General features: G+C 41.4%; 2 protein-coding genes across 5 annotated transcripts in view; one reads left to right on the plus strand and one right to left on the minus strand.

The window, feature by feature from the left end:
* plppr5b (phospholipid phosphatase related 5b) overlaps positions 1-23,078 on the plus strand; it is a 99,199-nt gene extending 76,121 nt beyond the window's left edge. The window contains exons 6-9 of one of the 4 annotated variants that reach the window (XM_020508618.2): positions 8,981-9,157; positions 16,560-16,694; positions 19,105-19,156; positions 19,816-20,535. In XM_020508618.2, coding sequence (XP_020364207.1) covers positions 8,981-9,157; positions 16,560-16,694; positions 19,105-19,156; positions 19,816-19,835 — 384 coding nt within the window. In that variant the 3' untranslated portion in view covers positions 19,836-20,535. Of the gene's footprint in view, positions 1-8,980; positions 9,158-16,559; positions 16,695-19,104; positions 19,157-19,815 lie in introns of all 4 variants that reach the window. The other 3 variants (XM_020508619.2, XM_020508620.2, XM_020508621.2) reach the window with 3 other exon arrangements.
* Positions 23,079-23,115: 37 nt separating this feature from the next.
* Positions 23,116-25,833, minus strand: LOC116354798 (uncharacterized). The gene is made up of 2 exons (XM_031796425.1): positions 24,805-25,833; positions 23,116-23,318 (listed from the first exon to the last, which is right to left on the minus strand). Exons 1-2 carry the CDS (start codon positions 25,693-25,695, stop codon positions 23,142-23,144), a joined length of 1,068 nt encoding a protein of 355 aa, XP_031652285.1. The 5' UTR covers positions 25,696-25,833; the 3' UTR covers positions 23,116-23,141.
* Positions 25,834-26,950: the final 1,117 nt, after the last annotated feature.

The raw sequence follows: 26,950 nt of genomic DNA on the forward strand, positions 1-26,950 counted from the left end.
TGGCTTCTTGGTAAGAAACTCCAGTATGTATTTGGCCTTGTGTTTTAGATAGTCCTGCTGAAAGGTGAATTTATCTCCCAGTGTCTGTCGGAAAGCATACTGAATCAAGTTTTCCTCTAGGATTTTGCCTGTGCTTAGCTCTATTCCATTTATTTTTATCCTAAAAAACTCCTTAGTCCTTGTCAATGACAATCTTACCCATAACATGATGCAGCCACCACCATGCTTGAAAATATGAAAAGTGTTACTCAGTGATGTGTTGTGTTGGATTTTCCCCAAACATAACGCTTTGTATTTTCTGCAGTATTACTTTAGTGCCTTATTTGAAACAAGATGCATGTTTTGGAATATTTGTATTCTGTACAGGTTTCCTTCTTTTAACACTGTCATTTACAGTGGTTCCTCCTTTAAAAATTGTGAGCTTAGAAGTAATTTGTGGTTCAGTACGGTACCACTTCATTGCTCCAGACCAGCGCAAGGGAGAGCTAGAGCATTGACTATGCTTTTGGGTCCTGCTGTGTCTCTAACTGACAATGAATGGGCGACATAAACCTAAATAGAAACTGATAATTGTGGACTTCAGTATTACTTACTCAAACTGTTGTTACACTAAGGTTTTTATTATTTTATTTTGTTAGGATTATTTTGGTCTTACTGTAGTAGTGTAGGCCACTCCCGACCGGTCACGTTATACAGCGCCTGAGGGGTGCAATGGTCTAAGACACTGTGTTGCTACAGATGCTGGTTCAATACCCGTGCTGCCCTCAACTGGGAGACCTATGAGATTATTGTAGGTTTTTGGTTTCTCTCCCTCTAAAAACAGAAATAAATCATTCTAAATAACATACTGGCTTTATTTACAAATTAGTAACAATGTCTCACCCCATGTTCCAGAATTATCATTTTCTCTGTCATTTTACATTATTTGAAAACGAAATCATCTCCAAAATATATATATTTTTTTAAAGAAAGTGATTATTCTTATTATTATTAATTTAGAATGATATGAAAGCCCATTGGATATTCTCACATATATATTATAAACCCTGTTATTAGGAGGACAATATATATATTGGTCATATTGTTCATGGCTCCCGAGTGGCACACAATGGGATTGCCTTGCAGTTCTCCAGCTGTATCCACTGAAAGAGCGCGAGGTTCAAGGCACGAGGGCAGGGGGCACGGGATGGGCCGCAGAGCCATGCACAGAAGACCGACCTAGCTCAAGGGGAATGGGGGAGAAGGAGGAAGGGGGAGGGGGGTTGGACCCCCGCCACACTGGCAACACTTTAAGGGGCATTGCACTAATAATGGCGCTGACAAGGGAAACGTTCCCGCGGTTCTGTTATTAGTGCCAGTCTGCACGTTCAAACTAAACAATGTAACTAATAATGGCATCTTTATGTTTTCGTTAATAAAATGATGATAAAAATACTATTTCGAAATGCCAATGTTTATTTAGTTATGGATCCATAACGAATTACTATGGGAATAAATGTCACTGAATTACAGACATATCCTCCAATCCTCTATATGTAATTATTGGCGGAGAGTCACATCTTATTTTTCGATATACTGTAGTTGACATGAGTCTCACTAGTGAGTAATGTGCTGGTCAAAGTGGTGTAGGTCTTATTTATTTAAAGAGCATATTGAAGTTAGAAGCAATAGCCTACAACTATTTTAGCACAATTTCATGCTGCTCTGAGACAAGCATTGGGACTGGTCTTGATAAATCAATGAGATTTTTATTTTCACTGAATCTCCGTTTGGGTATTGGTTAGATTAGACTTAGAAATTTTGAGTGTAGAAATGCTATACTCTTAGTGTAACCTTTATTTAACTAGGCAAGTCTGTTAAGAACAAATTCTTATTTACAAGGACAGCCTACACCTTCGTCCCTGTCGGGGAATTGAACCCCGGTCTCCCACATGCCCGCATGACACAGGGATTCTTTAGCTAAATAGCCCAGTACTGTACTCCCGACAGTCACGTTCAACAGCGCCACGTTCTACTCCCAACTGTCACGTTATACAGCGCCAATATTTTCCGTACCATCCTGACGGAATTTTTCTTGGAATAGAAACACCATAATATTAATCAAATTAATTAAGCAAGTACCAATAAAAGTTTGGACAGCTATTCATTCCAGGGTTTTTCTTTTTTTAAAACTATTTTCTACATTGTATAATAATAGTGAAGACATCACAACTATGAAATAACACATATGAAATCAGTTAAGAGCAAATTCTTATTCTGTGCTTGGATTTCACTGCTCGACTGAGGGACCTTGCAGATAATTGTATGTGTGGGGTACAGAGATGCGGTAGTCATTTAAAAATCATGTTAAACACTTGTTGCACACAGAGTCCATGCAACCTATTATGTGACTTGTTAAGCATGTTTTTACTCCTGAACTTATTTAGGCTTGCCATAACAAAAGGGTTGAAAACTTATTAACTCATTTTTTATTAATTTCAAATAATGCGGGGGGAGTCTAAAAAAGAACATAGAGAAAAAGGCTGTTGTATAAAACACCTGTCTCCGGATTACATCTTCAAACTAAGGGCAGCCATTTGCATTGCTAGTAATAGCCTAATGTTAGCTAGCTAGCTAACATTGAACCTAGCTAGTTGGTTAGCTTTAGCTACCAGCAGATTCATGCAGGGTAGTAACATTATGAGTTGGGAATATGTCAGGCCTAACAACACCTGTGCCAATATATCCTCCAAACACCAGCTTCGAGGGCAATTTCACTTTAGTACAATGGGTTACCAACATATTTAAATAATGATTGTCATATTTTTATAAAAATATTATTTTGATGAATTTATTAATACTATTTCATCCTTCCACAAAATATAGTCCCGACACAAATCAAGGATGCTACCCAAGCCGGCTGGTCGTTCGTTCTGTCGGTTCCGTTGCCAGAGATGCAACACAATCATTCGTTTTTTTTGTTCTGTATCTATGGACAGTCGTTCGTTCTAAATATTCTATTGCCATACTGGCTGGCAACGATTTTATCCCTTGCTAGCTAGCCAACTACGGATAACTTACAGTCACAATGCAGCCAGAATAACAGCAAAGTCGCTGCATTTGTGTTTGTTTAAGCTATTTTATTTGGATACATCCATAACAATGAGCTAATGATGTGCAATTATGCTCTCTTGTCAGGACACTGTTGTTCGGAGGAGCTAGCCAACAACACAGCTAACACAATCACTTAAAACTGAAGCTGCAATTCGTTTCGTTTTACTTGTTCGCTATTGACATTTCTTTGTATAGATCCATAAAAATGATGCCAGCTGATTCATGATTTCGACTGGCTGAGAAAATCTGTCTGCCAGTCTCTCTCATCCCGACTCCCGGCACGTTCATTACTATGGGACAGCTGGAGATTGAATTTCAATATTGAAACAATGTTGCAAATGTCGAAGAGACAGACAGCAAGGTTTATACAAATCTCCGCTATTGAAAAACCAAATGCTAGTCTAAAAGAAATGGGAGATAATGTCTAGATGCTTTTTAAAGTGGCGATCAAGTTCATAAATTGCCTGGCTGGGCTGATGAGGCAGTGAGATGGAACAGAGTAAATATGCAATTCAACATCATAGCTTTAGCCAGTGGTAACTTGTGGAATAGACACAGGCTGGAATGCAGTTTTAACCAATCAGCATCCAGGATTAGACCCACCCATTGTATAATGTTTAGCTAGCTAGCTACATGTCTAAACAAAATACAATAGAATATTCAGGATGTCACTGTGACAACTGCCTACAGACATGTTGATATACATAGTATAAACCAGCCTTATTCTTGAAATCTTCGGTTGTTTTGTACACTACTGTACTCACTCTGTGTAGCACATGGCCTCACATGTGAATCTTTGAAGAATGGTGGGGCTAAGGCTTAAGAGTGTGTGAACGATGCTGAATGGAGGTAGACAGAGAGAAGCTCTCCAGTAGGTGTACCAAAACATTCAAGGGCCATTTTCTCAAAAGGCGGGAATATCAACTTTCAAAGCAGAATTACTTTACCATTTTTCCTCAAATGTAGTGTATGATATACCATTTTCTAGCTCTAAGTCTCTACTTTCAAAATTTGCTACTTAAGACCGAATCGAGCCGGTCGTTCACAAATGTGGAAAGAATCAAGCGGTGTGAATACTTTCTGAAGGCACTGTATATCCCACGTAGCAAATATCCCTTTTACTGGTTCCAGTGTTTGACTAGTTTCCTAAAGGTACAGTTGAAGTCTGAAGTTTACATACACCTTAGCCAACTATATTTAAACTCAGTGTTTCTCAATTCCTGACATTTAATCCCAGTAAAAATGCCCTGTTTTAGGTCAGTTAGGATCACCACTTTATTTTAAGAATGTGAAATGTCAGAATAATAGTAGAGAGAATGATTTATTTCAGCTTTTATTTCTTTCATCACATTCCCAGGGTCAGAAGTTTACATACACTCAATTAGTATTTGGTAGCATTTCCTTTAAATGTTTTAACTTGGGTCAAACGTTTTGGGTAGCCTTCCACAAGCTTCCCACAATAAGTTGGGTGAATTTTGGCCCATTCCTCCTGACAGAGCTGGTGTAACTGAGTCAAGTTTGTCGGTCTCCTTGCTCGCACCCCCTTTTTCAGTTCTGCCCACAAATTTTCTATAGGATTGAGGTAAGGACTTTGTGATGGCCACTCCAATGCCTTGACTTTGTTGTCCTTATTTTGCCACAACTTTGGAAGTATGCTTGGGGTCACTGTCCAGTTGGAAGACCCATTTGCGACCAAGCTTTGACTTCCTGACTGATGTCTTGAGATGCTGCTTCAATATATCCACATCATTTTCCTCCCTCATGATGCCATCTATTTTGGGAAGTGCACCAGTTCCTCCTGCAGCAAAGCACCCCCTCAACATGATGCTGCCACCCCCGTGCTTCACGGTTGGGGTGGTGTTCTTCGGCTTGCAAGCCTCCCCCTTTTACCTCCAAACATAATGATGGTCATTATGGCCAAACAGTTCTATTTTTGTTTCATCAGACCAGAGAACATTTCTCCAAAAAGTACCATCTTTGTCCCCATGTGCAGTTGCAAACCGTGTCTGGCTATTTTATGGCAGTTTTGGAGCAGTGGCTTCTTCCTTCCTTCCTTATTGACAAGTTATGTCGATATAGGACTCGTTTTACTGTGGATATAGATACTTTTGTACCTGTTTCCTCCAGCATCTTCACAAGCTCCTTTGCTGTTATTCTGGGATTGATTTCTACTTTTCTACTTTTTCCTTCATGAGCGGTATGACGGCTGCATGGTTTTTATACTTGCGTACTATTGTTTGTACAGAGGAACGTGATACCTTCAAGTGTTTGGAAATTGCTCCCAAGGATGAACCAGACTTGTGGAGGTCTTGTCTGATTTCTTTTGATTTTCCCATGATGTCAAGCAAAGAGGCACTGAGTTTGAAGGCAGGCCTTGAAAAACATCCACAGGTACACCTCCAATTGACTCAAATTATGTCAGTTAGCCTATCAGAAGCTTCTAAAGCCCTGACATAATTTTCTGGAATTTTCCAAGCTGGTTAAAGGCACAGTCAACTTCATGTATGTAAACCTCTGACCCACTGGAATTGTGATACAGTGAATTATAAGTGAAATAATCTGTCTGTAACAATTGTTGGAAAAATTACTTGTGTCAAGTAGATGTCCTAACCGACTTGCCAAAACTATAGTTTGTTAACAAGAAATGTGTGGAGTTGTAATGTGGTCTGTGTGTTGCTGGTGTAGAGGAGTCAGGCGCAGGACAGCAGATATGAATAAATAAACATACTTTACTCAAAATATACAAATATAATACAATAATGAGAGCCCATATTAACGGGCCGTACTACATACAAACAATTACTCACAACCAGGCATAGGGGAACAGAGGGTTAAATAATGAACAAGTAATTGGGGAATTGAAACCAGGTGTGTAATACAAAGACAAAACAAATGGAAAATTAAAAGTGGATCGGCGATGGTGACATCGACCGCCGAACGCCGCCCGAACAAGGAGAGGAACCGACTTTGGCGGACGTCGTGACAGGAGTGGTTGAATAACGAGTTTTAAAGACTCCAACCTAAGTGTATGTAAACATCCGACTTCAAATGTACATCCACAGGTACGTCTCCAATTGACTCAAATTATGTCACAGTCACACATTTCTCAGACAGTTTTTTTTATAAGAGGCAGAGATTAGAAAAGACTGTGGAACAATATAATAATATAACAATATAATATAACAATAATATAACAATATAATTAATATATATATTGTTAATCGGTAGTCTAGGACCCTATAACACAACATAAGCAAAATCAATTATTATAATACATCAAACATTTGGTACAGCCCCTATCATGACCCCAAGGTGAACCCCTGACAGAAGTTAGCTTTCTGCATGCTACTGTAAAGCAGCACTATGGAGATTGGTGATTACTCCTGTTATTCCCTCATTGTCTGGAGCATTATTACAGGCTGCTGGTAATGAGCCCATAGCAGGATCAAATGCTTGGCTTGTGGACATCATCTAGAATCTGTTGTATGGGATAATCTGAATGAGACAATGTGATTGTTGTATACTGTACTGTATTATAGGCTTACCTAGTTCATTATGGCTGAGAATGGTATGTTCCCATTGAAAGGCAGTCCAAAGACATTCAATGGCAGTCCACTCTTTGATGGTATGCACAACCAAATATAATGAATGAAGTCATTTGACTTTATCTTTATGTGCAAAATGTACAGATTGTGGTTTTAAAACCTTAAGACCTCTATACAGGATGGGTTTGACAGTATATCCAGTCAGTCAGTAGAGTATGACAGCATGCTAACTCTGTGGGAGAGATTGATCTTTGAAAGGTTGTCAGTAAAGGACATTGTCACTCTTCTTCATCTCTTCAGAATATATTTATAGTGTCCCACTCCCATTTAACTGACAATCCTTGATTAGTGACAGTACAAATGTCACTTAATATGTGACATTAAAAAAGAAAATGTAGGTCAGAGCTTCAACTCCTGTGTAAAGCATTCTGTAAGGCTATTAGATGGTTGAAATCAAGTTGACCTCACCCATTGGGTAGATTGGATTACTGCCTCGGAGGACATTTTTGGAGGGACATAGTAAGAGTGTCGTCATGTGTGAAATGTATACGTTTTTAACAACTTACCACACATGGCCCCTGGGAAGGACTGTGAGCAATGCCCTTGACCTGAGTGGGAGAAAGTTTCCCTTCACACACACACCACCACTACCCTGACCACAGTATAGTCACTGTTTTAATGAAAGCTCTGGGGATACAGTGAATCACCACATAATGGGCCAGACCATTCCAAATGTTAAGGTCAATCAGCAGTAAGACTGAACCACTATCGCCTTTTGGGGGATTTACTGGGATTTCATTTTACACACAGAAGAGCTTATCATTGGGTTTAACTGTTTTTAATCAGGTTCTTTCTGCATGGGGAGATATGGTGAAGGAGGTGGTGATGGTATTCATCGTAGTTTGTTATCCTGCAGGAAGGAACGACTGTCTCGTAAAGCAGTGGTTCATCAACCGTGACGATGATCATCATGTTATATCACTGCTATCATTAACCCAGCGGAAATCAATACAAAATCTCTGATTTAAAATGGCAAACTTTTATAGTGCATTTTCTGCCTTTGGAACAGTGCATAATTTTTTTTAACTTGACGTCAACTCATGTCATGTAGAGATGTCATAAACTAACGCAGTGCGAGATAGAGAAAGATTTTTTAAAATCTAATGTTGTGTATCTCTTTCTATCCCCCAGAGGAAGAGAAGGAATGAAAATGGGTCAGGGTACATGCAACCTTTGAGTCCATAGAGAGAGAGATAACAATGGGTAATGTGCCCTCAGAGCGTAGAGTTTGCACTAATGAAAAATACAATTACTCATCTGCCACTCTGACATGAGGGATTCGTTATAAAGCGTGTGGCTTCACTTCAGAGGACTACAACAAGGGAAAACAAAACTCTTAATCATGTTTCCTCTCCTCTACTTCTCCAGCCATGTAACGACAATGGGACAATGGGCTCATTTGCAACATGTTTAAATGAATGTTACAGTGACTTTTAAGTTACTTTTGAGAATTTTGAGTCCCACTGTCACCATGCCATGTCATATCAGAATGATTAAAACAATTAAGAAGAGTGACAGGGCCTGTTTAGTCCCCCTCTATCATCTGTGTCCCAGCTGGGTTAGAGGAGGCACCGCTCCGGGCACTTTCTCACTGCTTGACTCACAGGCTTCCTAATTTAGCACTGAGACAGGGGCAGCTGTGTACTCTGTGTGTTTCACTCTGTCTGTCTCTCTGTCTGTCTGTCTCTCACTCCCACACCCCACCACCCTCTTTTTCTTTCTTTCTGTCTGTCTCTCTTTTCCACCAGTACCCTACGCTCTCTCAATCTGTGTCTATCTGTCTTTCCCTCTCAGGTAGAGCAGGGGGGCAAAGAGGCGACAGTTAGTTAGAAACAACACATCCACCGACAGCCCTGTACCCACCTCGGATATACTGTACTTTAGATGAGAAACCATTTACTTGAATAGAGACCCAGCTCTATACAGTCCTAGTCACACGGGGGACACATATATACTGTAGCAGGCATTGATACACTCTGTTGTTGCTGAATTAATATAGTATTGGCATTCTCAAGATGTCTATGGTTCCTATATGTTGTATGCGGTCCCATTTGCTCTGTTTGAGAGATGACACCAATGCCGTATAAGGAAGATTAAGCACTGATTTGGCTATGTGCAGTCTATTGGTATGAAGGTAAGGGTGGGAGGATGTCTACTTCTTTGTAAAGAACTATAAATATATGTACATTCCCTAGGAGAAAGCATCTAGTTGTCTATAAAATGTGAGGGAATAACAGTGAAATTCATTGAACCATTCCCATCTTCTTCTTCCCTCTCACCAGAGTTACATCACGTGCACGGTGAAAGCCAAAGGGACGCGGCTAGCCAAGCCTGTTCTGTCCCTGGGTCTGATGTGTCTGGCCTTCCTCACAGGACTCAACAGAGTGGCTGAGTATCGGAACCACTGGTCTGATGTCATCGCTGGCTTCATCATAGGACTGGCCATCGCTACCTTCCTGGTAAGAACCTGTCCTGCAGCAGCATCAAAATTGTTACAATATCTGGTGTGCGTATTAGGACAGCATCAACACCAACTTCTTGGGACTGTGAGGATGTCCTAAATTCAACACCATAATACTGGGTTGTAGAACCTGGATCAGCATCAGCATCAACACTATGCAATACCACATATGGAATCATGTAGTAACCAAAAAAGTGTTAAATAAATTAAAATATATTTTATATTTGATATTCTTCAAAGTATCCACCCTTTGCCTTGATGACAGCTTTGCCCACTATTGGCATTCTATCAACCAGCTTCATGAGGTAGTCACCTGGAATCCATTTAAATTAACAGTTAAAAGTTCATTTGTGGAATTTCTTTCCATCTTGATGCGTTTGAGCCAATCAGTTGTGTTGTGACAAGGGAGGGGTGGTATACAGAAGATATTAAAGGACACCAATAATAAGAAAGGACTTGCTTGGGCCAAGAAACATGAGCAATGGACATTAGACTGGTGGAAATCTGTGCTTTGGTCTGATGAGTCAAAATTTGAGATTTTTGTGAGACACAGAGTAGGTGAACGGATGATCTCCGCATGTGTGCTTCCCACTGGTACTGTATGTATATATATATATATATATATATATATATATATATATATATATATATATATATATATATATATATATATATATATATATATACAGTGCCTTGCGAAAGTATTCGGCCCCCTTGAACTTTGCGAACTTTTGCCACATTTCAGGCTTCAAACATAAAGATATAAAACTGTATTTTTTGTGAAGAATCAACCACAAGTGGGACACAATCATGAAGTGGAACGACATTTATTGGATATTTCAAACTTTTTTAACAAATCAAAAACTGAAAAATTGGGCGTGCAAAATTATTCAGCCCCCTTAAGTTAATACTTTGTAGCGCCACCTTTTGCTGCGATTACAGCTGTAAGTCGCTTGGGGTATGTCTCTATCAGTTTTGCACATCGAGAGACTGAATTTTTTTCCCATTCCTCCTTTGAAAACAGCTCGAGCTCAGTGAGGTTGGATGGAGAGCATTTGTGAACAGCAGTTTTCAGTTCTTTCCACAGATTCTCTATTGGATTCAGGTCTGGACTTTGACTTGGCCATTCTAACACCTGGATATGTTTATTTTTGAACCATTCCATTGTAGATTTTGCTTTATGTTTTGGATCATTGTCTTGTTGGAAGACAAATCTCCGTCCCAGTCTCAGGTCTTTTGCAGACTCCATCAGGTTTTCTTCCAGAATGGTCCTGTATTTGGCTCCATCCATCTTCCCATCAATTTTAACCATCTTCCCTGTCCCTGCTGAAGAAAAGCAAGCCCAAACCATGATGCTGCCACCACCATGTTTGACAGTGGGGATGGTGTGTTCAGGGTGATGAGCTGTGTTGCTTTTACGCCAAACATAACGTTTTGTCAATTTTGGTTTCATCTGACCAGAGCACCTTCTTCCACATGTTTGGTGTGTCTCCCAGGTGGCTTGTGGCAAACTTTAAACAACACTTTTTATGGATATCTTTAAGAAATGGTTTTCTTCTTGCCACTCTTCCATAAAGGCCAGATTTGTGCAATATACGACTGATTGTTGTCCTATGGACAGAGTCTCCCACCTCAGCTGTAGATCTCTGCAGTTCATCCAGAGTGATCATGGGCCTCTTGGCTGCATCTCTGATCAGTCTTCTCCTTGTATGAGCTGAAAGTTTAGAGGGACGGCCAGGTCTTGGTAGATTTGCAGTGGTCTGATACTCCTTCCATTTCAATATTATCGCTTGCACAGTGCTCCTTGGGATGTTTAAAGCTTGGGAAATCTTTTTGTATCCAAATCCGGCTTTAAACTTCTTCACAACAGTATCTCGGACCTGCCTGGTGTGTTCCTTGTTCTTCATGATGCTCTCTGCGCTTTTAACGGACCTCTGAGACTATCACAGTGCAGGTGCATTTATACGGAGACTTGATTACACACAGGTGGATTGTATTTATCATCATTAGTCATTTAGGTCAACATTGGATCATTCAGAGATCCTCACTGAACTTCTGGAGAGAGTTTGCTGCACTGAAAGTAAAGGGGCTGAATAATTTTGCACGCCCAATTTTTCAGTTTTTGATTTGTTAAAAAAGTTTGAAATATCCAATAAATGTTGTTCCACTTCATGATTGTGTCCCAGTTGTTGTTGATTCTTAAAAAAATATATACAGTTTTATATGTTTATGTTTGAAGCCTGAAATGTGGCAAAAGGTCGCAAAGTTCAAGGGGGCCGAATACTTTCGCAAGGCACTGTATATATACTCCATACTCCAACATTGCTCATCCTAATACTTCTATATTTCATCATTTTTTAAACTTTTAGATATGTGTGTATTGTTGTGTATTGTTAGATATTACTGCCCTGTTGAAGCTAGAAACACAAGCATTTTGCTACACCCACAATAACATCTGCTAAATATGTGTATGCGACCAATAACATTTGATTTGATTTGACCAACCCTGCAAACTGGCAGTTACCTCACTTAATTCCTCTGGTCCTCTCCATCCTGTCCCTCCTCGCCAAGGGCCCTCCTATGGAGTCTAAGAGCCTTTCCCCTGATCCACTGGAGCTGGAACGCCTGCAAAGCCCATTGTGCTGCTCTGCAGTTCCTCTGTACTGCTGCTCCACATAGAAATGGGCTTTCCCTTTCACACAGTAACGTTCCCCCATTGGGCACTGGCGATCCATCATGGCCAGAGAGGGAAGCCAAGCATGGAGTGAAGTGGAGCAATGATCTCAAATAGGAGTTGGCTTAACGCAGATTGAAATGTGGCGAGGATGATAAAGGATTGCAGAGGCACAGTTGAGATATAGACATGCGTGCATGCATGTGCACGCATATGCACAAACACTCACAAAGGATTTTACAGTGAACAGTGGTTGTGTGTTTGTACTTCTGCTGTCGCTGAACATTTGTCGCAATCTTCCCTTCACCTAGTTCTCCTGGTCGACTCTGGAGGTGACTGGGCCATGGGTCTGTTTCTGGCTCGGTAGTCCAGTGGAGGCCCATGAGGCTGGGGTTGGAGTGTGAACACATCTCCCTAGGGGTCCCAGATGTCTGGACCAGTCAATGGCCTTACTATCTATATCTGTACCTTACCCAGAACAGGAGAAACATAATGTGGATATTAGCACCATTCCCATATCGCTCCCATTCCTTTAAGTTAAACTCTATAAGATCCTGCCATGTTCATAACATTACTCTGTTATTCTGCTTCAGTTCAGATCTTCGTCGTATGCTTTTATATGGACATGTTGTTTTATATTTGCTTTTATGCTTGTCCTGTTGGGAAGTGAACCTTTGCCCCAGTCTGAAGACCTTAGTCGTGGTAATCCAAGATGGCGTAGCAGTCAGACGTCTTTGTCCTGTCGTGTCCCTTGTATATATCATTTTACATCTTTTTCGTCGCATATCCTTTAAAATATTTTGCTAAACCTAAACATCTAAATACTCTCCTGCAACCCGCCTCACCCAATGTGGCGTGGATTTTTTTTCTTTTTTCTAAAGTATTTATATTTACTTCGGATCTGCAATCCCTCAACTGAAGCTAGCCAGCTAACTACCAGCTATCAGTCAGCAAACCATTGCCAGCGGTCATCAGCTAACCTTCAGCTCGGAAAGCTCTCGTCAGTTCGAACAATGTGACTCTAACCAGAGCATAACGGACCTGTTATTTTTATCCCCGGATTCCTACCACAAACTGAACATTTTCATCTGGATCTTCACCACTAGCTAACCGCAATCCCGGATGACTACTCCTGGCTAGCGTTTCCATCCCAGAGCCAGCACAAATTAGTTTGAAGCTAGCCCGGCCAGGGCTCCTGTGCTACCACCGAAGTATACTCCTGGGCTACAATATCCAGACCCCTTCTACAGCCGGTACGGGGCATGGAACCCCGCAGATCCCCTATGACTGGAATACCAACATAATCTGCCCGAGGACTCCCAACAGGCCCCCCTGAAGGCCCATTATGCTAACCAGCTAGGCCTGCTAGCTACCTAGAGCTACTTGGAACCCTACTAATTCCACGACTGGTCTATCGACATCACCGCACGAAGAGGCAAAAACAGACTTACCCTCATTGCGACGTCCCCCAAAGGCTAACTTTCTAGCCCCTGCTATCTGCTTGCTTGCTAACCCGGTCTGCTAACTGCTAGCTTGCCTGCCCGGTCTGCTAACTGCTAGCCCTTGCTAACTGCTTGCTTGCTAACCCGGTCTGCTAACTGCTAGCCCTTGCTAACTGCTTGCTAACCCGGCCTGCTAACTGCTAGCTTGCCCCGGTCTACTAGCTGCTAGCTTGTTTAGCCCCGGCCTACTAACTGTTAGCTTGTTAGCATCGGCCTGCTAACTGTCTGAATCGCTGTGTCCCCAGCCAGCCCAACCACTCACTGGACCCATATGTGACCATCGGGTTCTTGGTCACCTCCCGGACCAAGGTCCTTCTCCCCTAATTGTTCAGTTTGGCCGGGCGGCCAGCTCTTGGAAGATTCTTAGTGGTTCCAAACTTCTTCAATTTAAGAATGATGGAGACCACTGTGTTTTTGGAGACCTTCTATGTTGCAGACTTTTTTTGATACCTTTCCCCAGATCTGTGCCTCAACACAATGCTGTCTCAGAGCTCTACAGACAATTCCTTCGACCTCATAGCTTGGTTTTTGTTCTGACATGCACTGTCAACTGTGGGACCTTATATAGACAAGTATGTGCCTTTCCAAATCATGTCCAATCAATTTAATTTACCACAGGTGGACTGTTGTAGAAACATCTCAAGGATGATCAATGGAAACAGAATGCACCTGAGCTCAATTTTGAATCTCATAGCAAATGGTCTGAATACTTCTATTTTCGCTTTGTCATTGCAGGGTATTGTATGTAGAATGTTGAGATGTTAAAAAAAAATCAATTTTAGAATAATTCTGTAACATAAGAAAATGAAGAAAAACTTTCCGAAGGCACTGTATGTGCAGGTGTGTTGTTTCTAACACTCTCTGTGCACGGTCTGTGCTGCATGCATGTTAGACTGTGAGACACGCGTTTGAGAGTTCCAGTAATCAGCGCTCCGCTCAGATAAGGCATGTCAGCGGATGAAAGAGATAGGGGACCCAGAGAAATAAGATCAAACCGCCTCTCCTCCTCTTCTCTCCGCCTCTCTCGCTCCCTCTCTTTCTATCTCTCTCTCTCTAGCACTAGGAAGCGAGATGAATAGGGAAGTGGGCTGGGCTAGGCTAGGAGAATATGCTGTAATATACTCTGAAGAAAGACCTCTTCATTAAAGCTGAACCTACCAGACTGTTTAGCGATATTAGTGCTCACTGTTCAAATGCTATAAAGTACCACCTTTCCTAAATGATTCTAATCGATCAAACTTGGTGCAAGCCAAACACATTAGATCCCTCCATTTATATCTTATCCATCTACTTCTAAGGTTTCCATTGGTTATCGTCTAAGGAGAGTTAACCTCATGTGATTTGAATAATATTGAATGTTTTCTATTCTTAAAATCATCCATATAGACAGAGCATCCTTGCTGCCTCTCAGGATTGCATTGAAATGAAAGAAGTGTAAATCGATTTAACTCTTATTGTGGCATGATGCTATTGTTTACCATTCCAAGGTTGGTGCTCAAGCATATGATTGATCATCAGACGCTACTTTAATGAGGTGTCTCAAATTCACATTGATTGATGATCTGATTGAGTAAAGTCATTAATCTGTCGGAAGTCGGTTCATATCACGACAGATCAAATTGAGAATCGAGGGCAGACAGGCTTATATTAGAAGTGTTTTACTTAGGGGGCTCCCGAGTGGCGCAGCATCTCTGTGCTAGTGGCATCACTACAGACACCCTGGTTCGAATCCAGGCTGTATCACAACCAGCTGTGATTGGGAGTCCCATAGGGTGGCCCACAATTGGCCCAGCATCGCCCGGGTTTGGCTGGTGTAAATAAGAATTTGTTCTTAACTGACTTGCCTAGTTAAATACAGGTTAAATAAATAGTGACTGACTGTTAGTCACCTCATTAACGAATCATTAAAGTCTTCATTAAACAAGAAGTGCAAGAGGAGATATGAAAATGTGAGAAGTAATACAGATTTTAAAAATTCCACTACAACACTATGGCATCGCTGTGTCACAGCCCCCGGTCCCTTATGTTGTAATAGCTGAGTACCATACTGTAACAACCCCTAGCATTAGGGAGTGCTTGAGTTAGCTCAATTGGGACTGTAGATATCTTTCTCCTTGCCTGATGGTAAGGCGACTGGGGTTCCAATACGACCAGTGCTCATAGCTACACCCACCGTTGGAAAGAACTACCCTCTCCGTCTTCCTCTCCTCTCACTCTAATACCACTACTATCACAGTAAACGCCATCCAACAAAAACAATGCTGAAAAACAATTATTATTGTTGTTGATGAGTAAATGGTCAAAAAAATAAAATAATGGTATACATTACCCAACTCTTTGCTTTGTGCTTTTTATTGTACCAATTATCAACACCTTCCTGCTCAGTAGGAGCTAGATAATTTATTGGGAGCAATAAGCTTTAGGCTTTTGAAAGGTGTGTTGCATAAAGGAATGGATTGGCTTGGGGAAACGAAAAAGGAGAAAGGAATGAAAGCAACTAATTTAGAGCAACAAAGGGCTCAGATATGTATTCTATTCTCCCCCTATCACCGCAGGGCGAAACGCATCCAGTATAGAAGAATGAGAACGGGAGGGAATGGCGCACGCACGCACGCACACGCACACACACACACACACACACACACACACACGCACACGCACACACAGAGAGAGTTTTGTTAACGCCAACTGTAAGATTGATCACCTCATTTTGAAGCTTAAAGCCTGGTTTTGGCCTTTACTGGAGTGTGTCATACACCATCCATTGTGAGAGCTAACTCGCTTCAGGATAGGCATGCATATCAAGCTTAAAGAGGCCAACTCTCACACATCAGACACGCATACACACATATTGGGCATGAGTGCACGTGCATGTGCGCACACACATTATTACAGCAATTTCTTCCGGCTTCAAGCCATTGCAGATTGAAACGTCTCATTAAGGAATCATGGAGGGCAGAATCCTATATGATTCTATATGTAGGTCTCCTCCCCTGTCTGTGTGAGAATGGTTATGTTGATAGAGACTATTGTGTCTCCCTTCCACCCTCTGTCTGTGTGTGTGTGTGTGTGTGTGTGTGTGTGTGTGTGTGTGTGTGTGTGTGTGTGTGTGTGTGTGTGTGTGTGTGTGTGTGTGTGTGTGTGTGTGTGTGTGTGTGTGTGTGTGTGTGTGTGTGTGTGTGTGTGTGTGTGCCTCCTGTCTCCTCCTGCTGTGTGTGTTCTAGGTGGTGTGTGTGGTGCATAACTTCAAAGGCAAGCTGTTGCTCAGTGAAGACCCCCCGCATGACAACATGCCTAGTGCTCCCATGATGAACATGTCCAGAGTGGAGAGCCCACTGGAGAAGTACATTGCCTCGCAGGTACTCAACCCCATGGCCTATACACTACACCCTACACCAGGGGTGGGCAACTCCAGTCCTTGGGGGGCTGATTGGTGTCACGCTTCTCCCTATCCATAGCAAACACAGCTGATTAAACTAATTCTAAACGGAAAATGTGTTGCTTATTGGAGTAAGGTTTGTTAGCTGGGGCTGGGGCAAAATGTGTGACACCAATCAGGCCACCGAGGACTGGAGTTGCCCATCCCTGCCCTACACTCTGTGGGCATACCCTATCCCCTACACCCCTCAAACTCAACCCTACGACCATACCCCGTTCAAAGGCACATAAATATTTTGTCTTGTCCATGGCACACATGCACAATCCATGTCTCAATTGTCTCAAGGCTTACAAATCCTTCTTTAACCTGTCTCCTCTCCTTCATCTACACTGATTGAAGTGGATTTAATAAGGAATCATAGCTTTCACCTGATCAGTCTGTCATGGAAAAAGCGGTGTGCTTAATGTTTTGTACACTCAGTGTAACTTAAACATTCTATGCATATCCATACCACTAAACTCCTGTAGGAGACAGACGATGAGGATGAGCCTCCTCAATCGTTCAAAGAGCGCATTCTGGGGTTCTTTCGCTGGATCAGAGGCCGCTTTGGGCACTTCGAGCACCTGCAGAACACAAGGCAATAAACGTATGCACCCGTTTGTGTGAGGGCTCCGAGCCTGCCTGCCAACTCTCTGGAACACACTGGCTGCATCCCAAACGGCACCCTATTCTCTTTCTAGTGCACTACTTGGTCTGTTCAAAAGTAGTGCTCTATGTAGAAAATAGGGGTCATTTGGGACGCAGACACTACACAGACAGACTGGCTGACCATCTGACCAACTGGGCCTGTTAGACAGGCAGCCAATGGGCCAAAGGAGATTCCAATCAGGCCAAGATGAATTTGACTATTCAGTGTCCATAGTATTTGGCAACTCCTGGTTGAAGTGCTTTCTTTTCCTTCTTTCTCTTTTCCTTTCTGATGAGTTTCTGTTGATATAAACTACATGGCCAAAAGTATGTGGACACCTGCTCATTTAATATCTCATTCCAAAATAATGCTGCTACATCATCTTCCACTCTTCTGGGAAGGCTTTCCACTAGATGTTGGAACATTGCTGCGGGGACTTGCTTCCATTCAGCCACAAGAGCATTAGTGAGGTCGGGCACTATTGATGGGTGACCAGGCCTGGCTCGCAGTCGGCTTTCCAATTAATCTCAAAGTTGTTCGATGGGGTTGAGGTCAGGGCTCTGTATAGGCCAGTCAAGTTCTCCTACACCGATCTCAACAAATAATTTCTGTATGGACCTTGCTTTGTGCCTTCCCCAATCTGTTGCCACAAAGTTGGAAGCACAGAATAGTCTAGAATGTCATTGCTGTAGCTTTGTTTTTGTATGCTGTTACGATTTCCCTGCACTGAAACTAAGGATCCTCGGCGGAACCATGAAACACAGACCCAGATTTCTCCTCCACAAAACTTTACAGTTGGCACTATTCATTCGGGCAAGTTGCGTTCTCTTGGCTTCCGCCAAACCCAAATTCGTCCATCGGAGCCGTTGTTCTCATAGATGTTTCCACTTCACAATAACAGCACTTACAGTTGACCAAGGCAGCTCTAGCAGGGCATAAATTTGACAAATTGACTTGTTGGAAAGGTGGCATCTTATGACGTTGCCACGTTGAAAGTATGGTCCATTCTACTGCCAATGTTTTTCTATGGAGATTGCATGGCTGTGTGCTCAATTTTAAACACCTGTTAGTAACGGGTGTGGCTGAAATAGTTGAATCCACTCATTTGAAGTTTTGTCTACATACCTTTGGCCATGTAGTGTATATTCAATCAGCTGAGACAGGTTATTGCACTTGAAGAATTAACACACAGAAGTCAACATTAACACTGTTTATGGGTGTTGATTGAATCCACATCTTCAATTTGTTATGCCATAAAAAAAGGCTAGCAATTTTTCATCATTGCCAATGACACCCTCAGCCGGAAAATAACCTGTTCTAAACATAGCCCCAAGACATCTGACATCAAACTCAGCATGCACAAATGTATGCTAAAGAAAATAACATCTGCAAATTCTAGTAACTAGCTAGTGAGTAGCGCTATGGATAATGTGATGTGACGTATTAGCAGCCTGTTCAACTACAGCAGTCAGACTGTGGTGGGGTAACTCTTCCACCATCTCTTTACCCAGCAACACTGACAAATAACTGCATCAGTCCCATTTTAAACAAACCACAACATTTAAGGCTCAATGAAGCCTTCATAAAACCTCTATAAGGTGCTTATGAAGACTTTATGAATGCCATATGAAGCCTTTACCAGTTGTAGTTTGCTTAAAAGGATACCACTGCATCTGACACGGGCTCGTTTGGTTGGTTTCAGATCTGGGCAGGAGCGGACAGGGGTTATATGGCAGTTGAACCACATTATCAAGGTAGCACATAGCTACAGTACATCCCTGCACCCCCCTATTCACCCACAGCTGCCCCATCCTGTTTCTGCATGCCCACTCCCCGCCATCCCACCCTCTTGCGTTAGTATAGGTCGTTCTAAGGCTCTCACATTAATCTTGAAGTGCCACTTTTGGCTACTTTTGAAAGCTTACTGTATGACCACTAAAATACACTCTGATTCCCCCTCTCCCTTGCTTTACTGACAAAGCTGCCTGAAGATGACTCCCTCCCTGCTCATAGGCATACAGTACAGCATCCCTAGTCTTCATTGATGAAGGCAGCAGACGCAGTATCTATCATAATGCATTAAAGTTTTATGAAAGAACCAGGAAATAAACTGACATGTTGTTTCCCATATCCGCAACTAGGATAGAGCAATAAGAATCTTGAGCAACTAGAATCTAGAGCAACTAGAATAGAGCAACTAGAATCTAGAGCAACTAGAATAGAGCAAATAGAATAGAGCAACTAGAATCTAGAGCAACTAGAATATAGCAACTAGAATTTAGAGCGTTCAGCTTCTTAACGACTTACTTAACCCTGCCTCATTTCAAAAGCTTTCATTTCTTGAGATAAAAAAAACAAATACTTTTTGTGTAACTTGTCTCACGTAATTGTTTTCTTTCTTTCCTCCTTTTAGAATCACATCACCTTCGCTGAAGTCACATGACGTTGAATCGTCCGTTTTGCAAACCCATTGGACATCAACGCTCTTCACCGTCCAATCAAAAATGTAATAGTCGGGGTGCAACGCTAACTCATTATGTACGGCTACTGTATAAGGTCTGTCTGTGTTGTTGTCTTGTCAGTCCCTGTATCATATCCTATGCCGCAGTCATGTAAAAAAACTCCTCAATAGCTTGATGGGAAGCTCTTTGCTGTGTTTCTCCATGTGTTTACTGCATTTATTTCATCTATTTTTGGACTTAATCCCTAAATGAGGAAAATTGACCTGATTCAACTTGAATTAACTCGACTTGTCATTATAAGCAGAAATGCTGACACGCTGTGATCCAGATGCCACTTTATACTGTAGAAGAGAGGACTTCATCATGGAAGTGACTGATATGTTCTTATTCATTCTGCCATCGCTCCATGTAAATTATATTTCATCATTGGACTCTATTTTGTGTACAATAAGCATTGTTACATTATCAGTATCCTAAATAATGGGAAGCTAGGGAGCATTATTTTTCTCAAATGTAGCCTACTGTATGTTGTGTTGAATTTGTAGAATTTGATCATTTTTATTCATGTTGCAGTTCCTAAAGCTGATACGCCATCACTTGGAGAGGAGTTGGTTGTCATCTGTGTGTCAGCGTGTGTCTCCTCTCTCTCTCCCTCCCTCCCTCCCTCCCTCCCTCCCTCCCTCCCTCCCTCCCTCCCTCCCTCTCTCCCTCCCTCCCTCCCTCTCTCTCTCTCTCTCTCTCTCTCTCTCTCTCTCTCTCTCTCTCTCTCTCTCTCTCTCTCTCTCTCTCTCTCTCTCTCTCTCTCTCTCTCTCTCTCTCTCTCTCTCTCTCTCTCTCTCTCTCTCTCTCTCTCTCTCTCTCTCTCTCTCTCTCTCTCTCTCTCTCTCTCTCTCTCTCTCTCTCTCTCTCTCTCTCTCTCTCTCTCTCTCTCTCTCTCTCTCTCTCTCTCTCTCTCTCTCTCTCTCTCTCTCTCTCTCTCTCTCTCTCTCCCTCTCCCTCTCCCTCTCCCTCCCTCTTCAGCTCTCTCTCTGGTGTGGAAGGGATACAGTGAATGGAGCACAATGTCGCTAATCGTTTAGTAATTACTTTAAGTCTATTGTTGATACATATGAACGCATGTGACAGGGAACTGTGTCACTGTCTCACAGGCCAATATTGAGATTTGTTGTGTTATGGTGAAACGTCATTGTCTTACTATGATTCTCTCAGATATTAATGTATGTAACTGAGGTTCAACAATACCACATCTGTCACTGGTGAAATTTGAAAAGGGTCTTTCGTCCTAAGACACCTCAGAGTATGCAGAAAAAAAACTGCACTTTGCGATGCAAGCTGCGATTCGATCGACCAACCCCAGTCAACGCGAAAATAGTTTTAAGAGGAGCAATAACATTCATTTTCTGACTGTTTTGCCCATGAGTAGAGAAGAGCAGAGCATAATATTGATGTCCCCATTATGTTGCCCCTGAAATCTATATTTTTGTAATGATCACTAAAGCACTGAACTATCATAAAGGACACAACAACACAGAAACATGATAACAGCAGCACTTTAAAATCAAGCTTGACTCAGAAACGCAGGCAAGATGGCCGCCCATACCGCTGCTGCTTGGAAAATATACGTAATTATGTCTAGAACATTCAGGATTTGTAAAATCTGCTAACATGTGCATTGCAAGACCTAACGGTTAGTGTTATTATATTCAAATGATGGAAAAAGTGAACTGTATAAAATGTATACATACTGTAGGTCAATATCCTTCTGTCAGACATTATGGCTGTCTATTTTCTTATGGTTGTGCACTGTATGTATGTGTGTGTTTGTTCACAAAAAGTACAGTACATGTGTTAATGGACTAGTATTACTTTAACATAGCTATACCATGTTGTACAAGTGCACATGACTATGTTCTGAGTTTTTTATACTCTGACTTTAATATTTCCTCTATTTATGTTGTATTACAACCTCTACTGCATACTCAGAACTTTAGTTACACTACACACTCATACATTTAGTTAAACTACATACTCATACATTTAGTTAAACTACATACTCATACATTTAGTTAAACTACATACTCATACATTTAGTTAAACTACATACTCATACATTTAGTTAAACTACATACTCATACATTTAGTTAAACTACATACTCATACACTTGGTTACACTACATACTCAGAACTTTTTGTTACACTACATACTCATACATTTAGTTAAACTACATACTCATACACTTGGTTACACTACATACTCAGAACTTTTTGTTACACTACATACTCATACATTTAGTTAAACTACATACTCATACACTTGGTTACACTACATACTCAGAACTTTTTGTTACACTACATACTCATACATTTAGTTAAACTACATACTCATACACTTGGTTACACTACATACTCAGAACTTTTTGTTACAATACATACTCATACATTTAGTTAAACTACATACTCATACACTTGGTTACACTACATACTCAGAACTTTTTGTTACACTACATACTCATACATTTAGTTAAACTACATACTCATACACTTGGTTACACTACATACTCAGAACTTTTTGTTACACTACATACTCATACATTTAGTTAAACTACATACTCATACACTTGGTTACACTACATACTCAGAACTTTTTGTTACACTACATACTCATACATTTAGTTAAACTACATACTCATACACTTGGTTACACTACATACTCATACATTTGGTTACACTACATACTCATACATTTGGTTAAACTACATATTCATACCTTTTTGTTAAACTACACATTCATACCTTTTTGTTAAACTACACATTCATACCTTTTTGTTAAACTACACATTCATACCTTTTTGTTAAACTACACATTCATACCTTTTTGTTAAACTACACATTCATACCTTTTTGTTAATCTACACATTCATACCTTTTTGTTAAACTTTTGGTCCATAGACAAGACTTTCATGCAACCTAGCTACTGATCTTTTTTTTAAATGACAGGTTTTTCTTCTTGTTCTTCCCTGGTTTGAAGTCAGACTGTTACATTGTCATTATTTAGCATAGTGAATCATTTTGTATGGATGTTGTTGATATTCTGGTCACCCAGTTGTTTTACCAAACTTCTATTTCATTCCTTTGTCTTTTTATCATGACCTTTTACACTGTAGACAAAATTCAATTTACAGTCTTGGAATAAAAAACAATTATATCAAGATTGCTCGCTCCTCCTGTCCATTCACTAACCTACTCTGAATACTAAATATCTTGCTATTTGCTTGAGTCAAGTTTGTCTGTTGTGAAGGATATGTTGAAAATCCTCTCCAAATTGTCCTTCTTCCCTGACATGAGACAGATTGACTGACCTACACTGTAAAAGATGCACAATGTGCAGTAGGGTGACATCACAGTCTGTTGGGGACTCGTTCTGCCGCTGGTTCCTTGACTGACTCTCGGAGTCCTACGGAAGACAGACAAGAAAACAAACAAACAACCATCCATCACAAGAGGGAACAAGCGGCAGAGAGCCATTTATAACAGTCAGTCACCAGAGTAGAGATACATGCTGTAGAACAGAGCATTTCTGAAGCTGTTGTCTGCCTCCCAAACAACACCAAACACCCTTAGGGGATCTGGTCAAAAGTAGTGCACTATATAAGATATAGGGTGCCATTTGTGACACAGCTTTCCTTCATTCTATAGAATCTCCTTCCACACTGATCTGTCTTATCTGTCCCATGTGGGATGTATCAAGTGTCTCGGAGGAGTGCTGATTTATGATCAGTTTAGCCTGTTAGATCATATTTTAATAACACTACATAGACGTGGAGATCTGATCCTAGATCAGCACTCCTACTCTGAGACATTTGATACATACAGACATCTACAGGTGCACAGAGGCCACTTCTGAGGGGGTTTCTCTCTGTGATTTACAACAGCATTCCCACCTCTGGTTAAAAAAAAAACACATGGGAAAGGAATTGGTTTGTTAACTTAGTTCTGTCGGAAATACTTAAAGTGCTATAGTAGCGCTTATTCGAAGGAACATACCAGAAAAAAAAAATGATATGTGATGATGTGACAAATACAGTCCATTTCATAGAGAAGAGAAAACAGTCTCTCAGACTTACTATTACTGTCACCATACAATATCCACTCTGAATGAGGAATGATGAGTTTGAAGGACTTCTCTACATGACTTTGAAGTGTCTCTGTCGTCCTGAATACAATGTCTTCAATTGACAAAATCGCACCCATTCAATCTCTATGCGAACATTCATCCATATGTGAACTTCAAATCTTCAAAGACTTTCCAAGCATATGTGCCGTTTGATCCACTTGATCCACTTTGTGTTGCCATGGAAATTAATTATGTATTGGACCAAATGGATCCTGGGGTTTCTAAAGAACCTATAGAGTTATTACAAACCTATTAGAACGTACTACATAAAGAAAGACATTCATATTCTGGTCTTGAATCGTGTTCACTTGAAGCAATTCTAAATATAACAATGTCCTTGTGGTCTTTGTTGCGAGCTGAAAGCACCTGTTTCAATTGAGACTGAAACGTTTTGTAAAGAGTGCTGCTGATAATACTTAATGTTTAACAAGAAAGCCGGAAGAATAGTAGTATTATTACAGTAAAGCAGGATGTCATTATGTTTCCATTCACAGTCATTTACATAGACGAGAGAAATTAAAAAGGTACCAATGTGGTCTTAATTTAGAACTTAGATTTTTCAACGATAATTACGTTCCAATTTTATTTGGAGGTGAAGAATACAGGAGTGGTTTACAGATGGGCAGCTTCTGTTATGCACATGCAACTAGTAAATGATGGTGGCAGCACTTAACTGGCAGTACTGAGCTGACCTGCCAGTCTGTCAGGATGTGTACACTCTGAGTGAAGTGACAGAGAGTTGCCATGGAGCTGTGGAAATACTCACCCAAGGCCATGTTGATCCTTCACCCCACCGCAAGGATTCTTCTCTGGGCATCTGTCTCCCTTTTCCAACCCCACCTCCACCTCTCTGGTCCCTCCTGGATCCGCTGACCTTCCGTCCATGCTGTTGGCTGTCTCCTTTGCTGTCTTTAGCACAGCCAGAGAGCGCAGTATCTGGAAGATGTGTCTGGGTCTGGCTGCCCCTGGATACACCAGAACCACAATCACTATTATGCAGAAGGCTGGTGAGACTGTGGCTGTCAACTGATGCCCCAGAGAACTTTCTCACTTTCCATGAGTGGTGTTCTGGTTGACTGACCCGCACCTGTGCTCCGCTGTCCCCGACGGGCTTCCCAAGCAACCTCCAACCCACCGGTCTAGTTCCAGTTCCAGATGTGGTCGGGCTCACATGGTTCACATAGTTCATCCTAGAGGACATACGTCGGCACAGCTCCAGTATCTCACAGCCAGATGCTCTAATTGTGTTTTGGAGGTTTGGCAGGATTCTGGAAGGGAGCCGAGATGGTTCAGGGTTCTGTGCCACCATCGCCCTACACCGCCATGGCACTGCTAGTTCCTCTGCAGACTGCTCTACACACAAAACACATGAAGAGGCTGGGCCCCAATGGGACCTGGTCAGTGGCAGCAGTCGCTGCTTCAGTCTCTGTTGTTTGATGTTTGTTTGTTCAGATTGCGGTGAGGAATAGTTTTTGCTTTGAGCAACTTTTCTATTCTTCTGAGGTGGAGGATCGTCGACGCCCGTTTGGGAATGCGTCTGAGCACAGTTGGAATTGGACGTGTTAAATCTCTCCCAGCAGGGGTTATTCTGGAGCTGTCTAGGAGATTTCACTGGGAGAGGAACGAGATTGGCAGTGAGCTTCTCCTCTATCTCCATCCCATCCCCCACTTCTTCTACTGCATAGGACCGTGGCCCAGTTATCAAATGGGACGACACTACGATATTCCTCACATCCAAACATCTGCAGTTCAGGTTTAACTCTCTTCTAACCCTCTGGTGTCCGTGAAATTCATTCTCATCTGGGGGAGAAAAAAATTACGGGAGAATGTTCATGTTTACAGCTCTAATCTTGTCACACTACTCAGCTGTGGGAGTGTGTTTAGGCTACAGCACGGGCCCTCAAACCAACCAATTGAAATCAGCTCATTACAAATGCAAAAGTGATAGAAGACAAAGTGAATCATTTACATGGAGAAAATGCCATCGTTACATATTTAATGATAAAACAGGATAGGTATGTTTGTTCTCAGCCATACTACAAAGCCTTGACACCAATGTCAGTGATGTTTACCCTCAGCATTTTCGCTGTGTTTAGATCACACACATTCTTTAGAAAACAAATAACGTAAAAATAGCATAGGAAAAAAATTCCCTCAAGCAAACAGACCCAAAAGCCAAGAGTGTTACCACCCTTACGGAAAAACCACATGAATTTCACGTGATCTCATGTGAAGTTAATGTGATAACATTAAGCTACATGTGGAAACAAGATCTCATGAAATAAATGTGACATGGGGATGGATGCAAAATTTCACCAACATTTGAACATTTTCGCAGATGAAAGTTTTTCAAATGTGAAACTGCAATGTCACATGTAAATCTGCAATTCACATGTGAGATTTACATGCAAGGTGAAAACATGTAAATATAATAAAATGGTATAGGTGTTTCAAGGTAAGTGGTACGCTGTTCAGCTAAAATAGCGTAAACATCTTTAATCAATATGATTACACTTGACATGATCACTTAGTGCTGACTTTTCAATATGACCCGACCTGGGACTCACAATCTCTGGATTCGGAGTATGCTGATCTTTTTCCTGCACCACAAACTCCGTAGCATTCTCAGGAGTCATCTACAGATTTATTACTTGTACTACATCTCTAAGCAAAAGAGTGCCATCTCCACTGCTATTTTACTAATCAGTTAATCTCACTATTCTCTCATCATTGATTTCATGTACTTACTTCAGCAATTTGAGCGTTTTCTGTATAGTTGTCTATCACTATGATAAAAAACAGCATTGAGTCTTCTTGGGTATGACGCTACAAGCTTGGCACACCTGTATTTGGGGAGTTTCTCCTATTCTTCTCTGCAGATCCTCTCAAGCTCTGTCAGGTTGGATGGAGGG

The sequence above is a fragment of the Oncorhynchus kisutch genome, linkage group LG18 (genome assembly GCF_002021735.2).
Source record: "Oncorhynchus kisutch isolate 150728-3 linkage group LG18, Okis_V2, whole genome shotgun sequence".
Taxonomy (NCBI): Eukaryota; Metazoa; Chordata; class Actinopteri; order Salmoniformes; family Salmonidae; genus Oncorhynchus; species Oncorhynchus kisutch.

Coding starts and splice junctions, on each gene's coding strand:
- LOC116354798 (XM_031796425.1), bottom strand. CDS start 25,695: ATGGAGATAGAGGAGAAGCTCACTGCCAATCTCGTTCCTCTCCCAGTG. Junction 23,319..24,804: donor AAGGATCAACATGGCCTTGG/GTGAGTATTTCC, acceptor TGTCTTCCGTAG/GACTCCGAGAGTCAGTCAAG.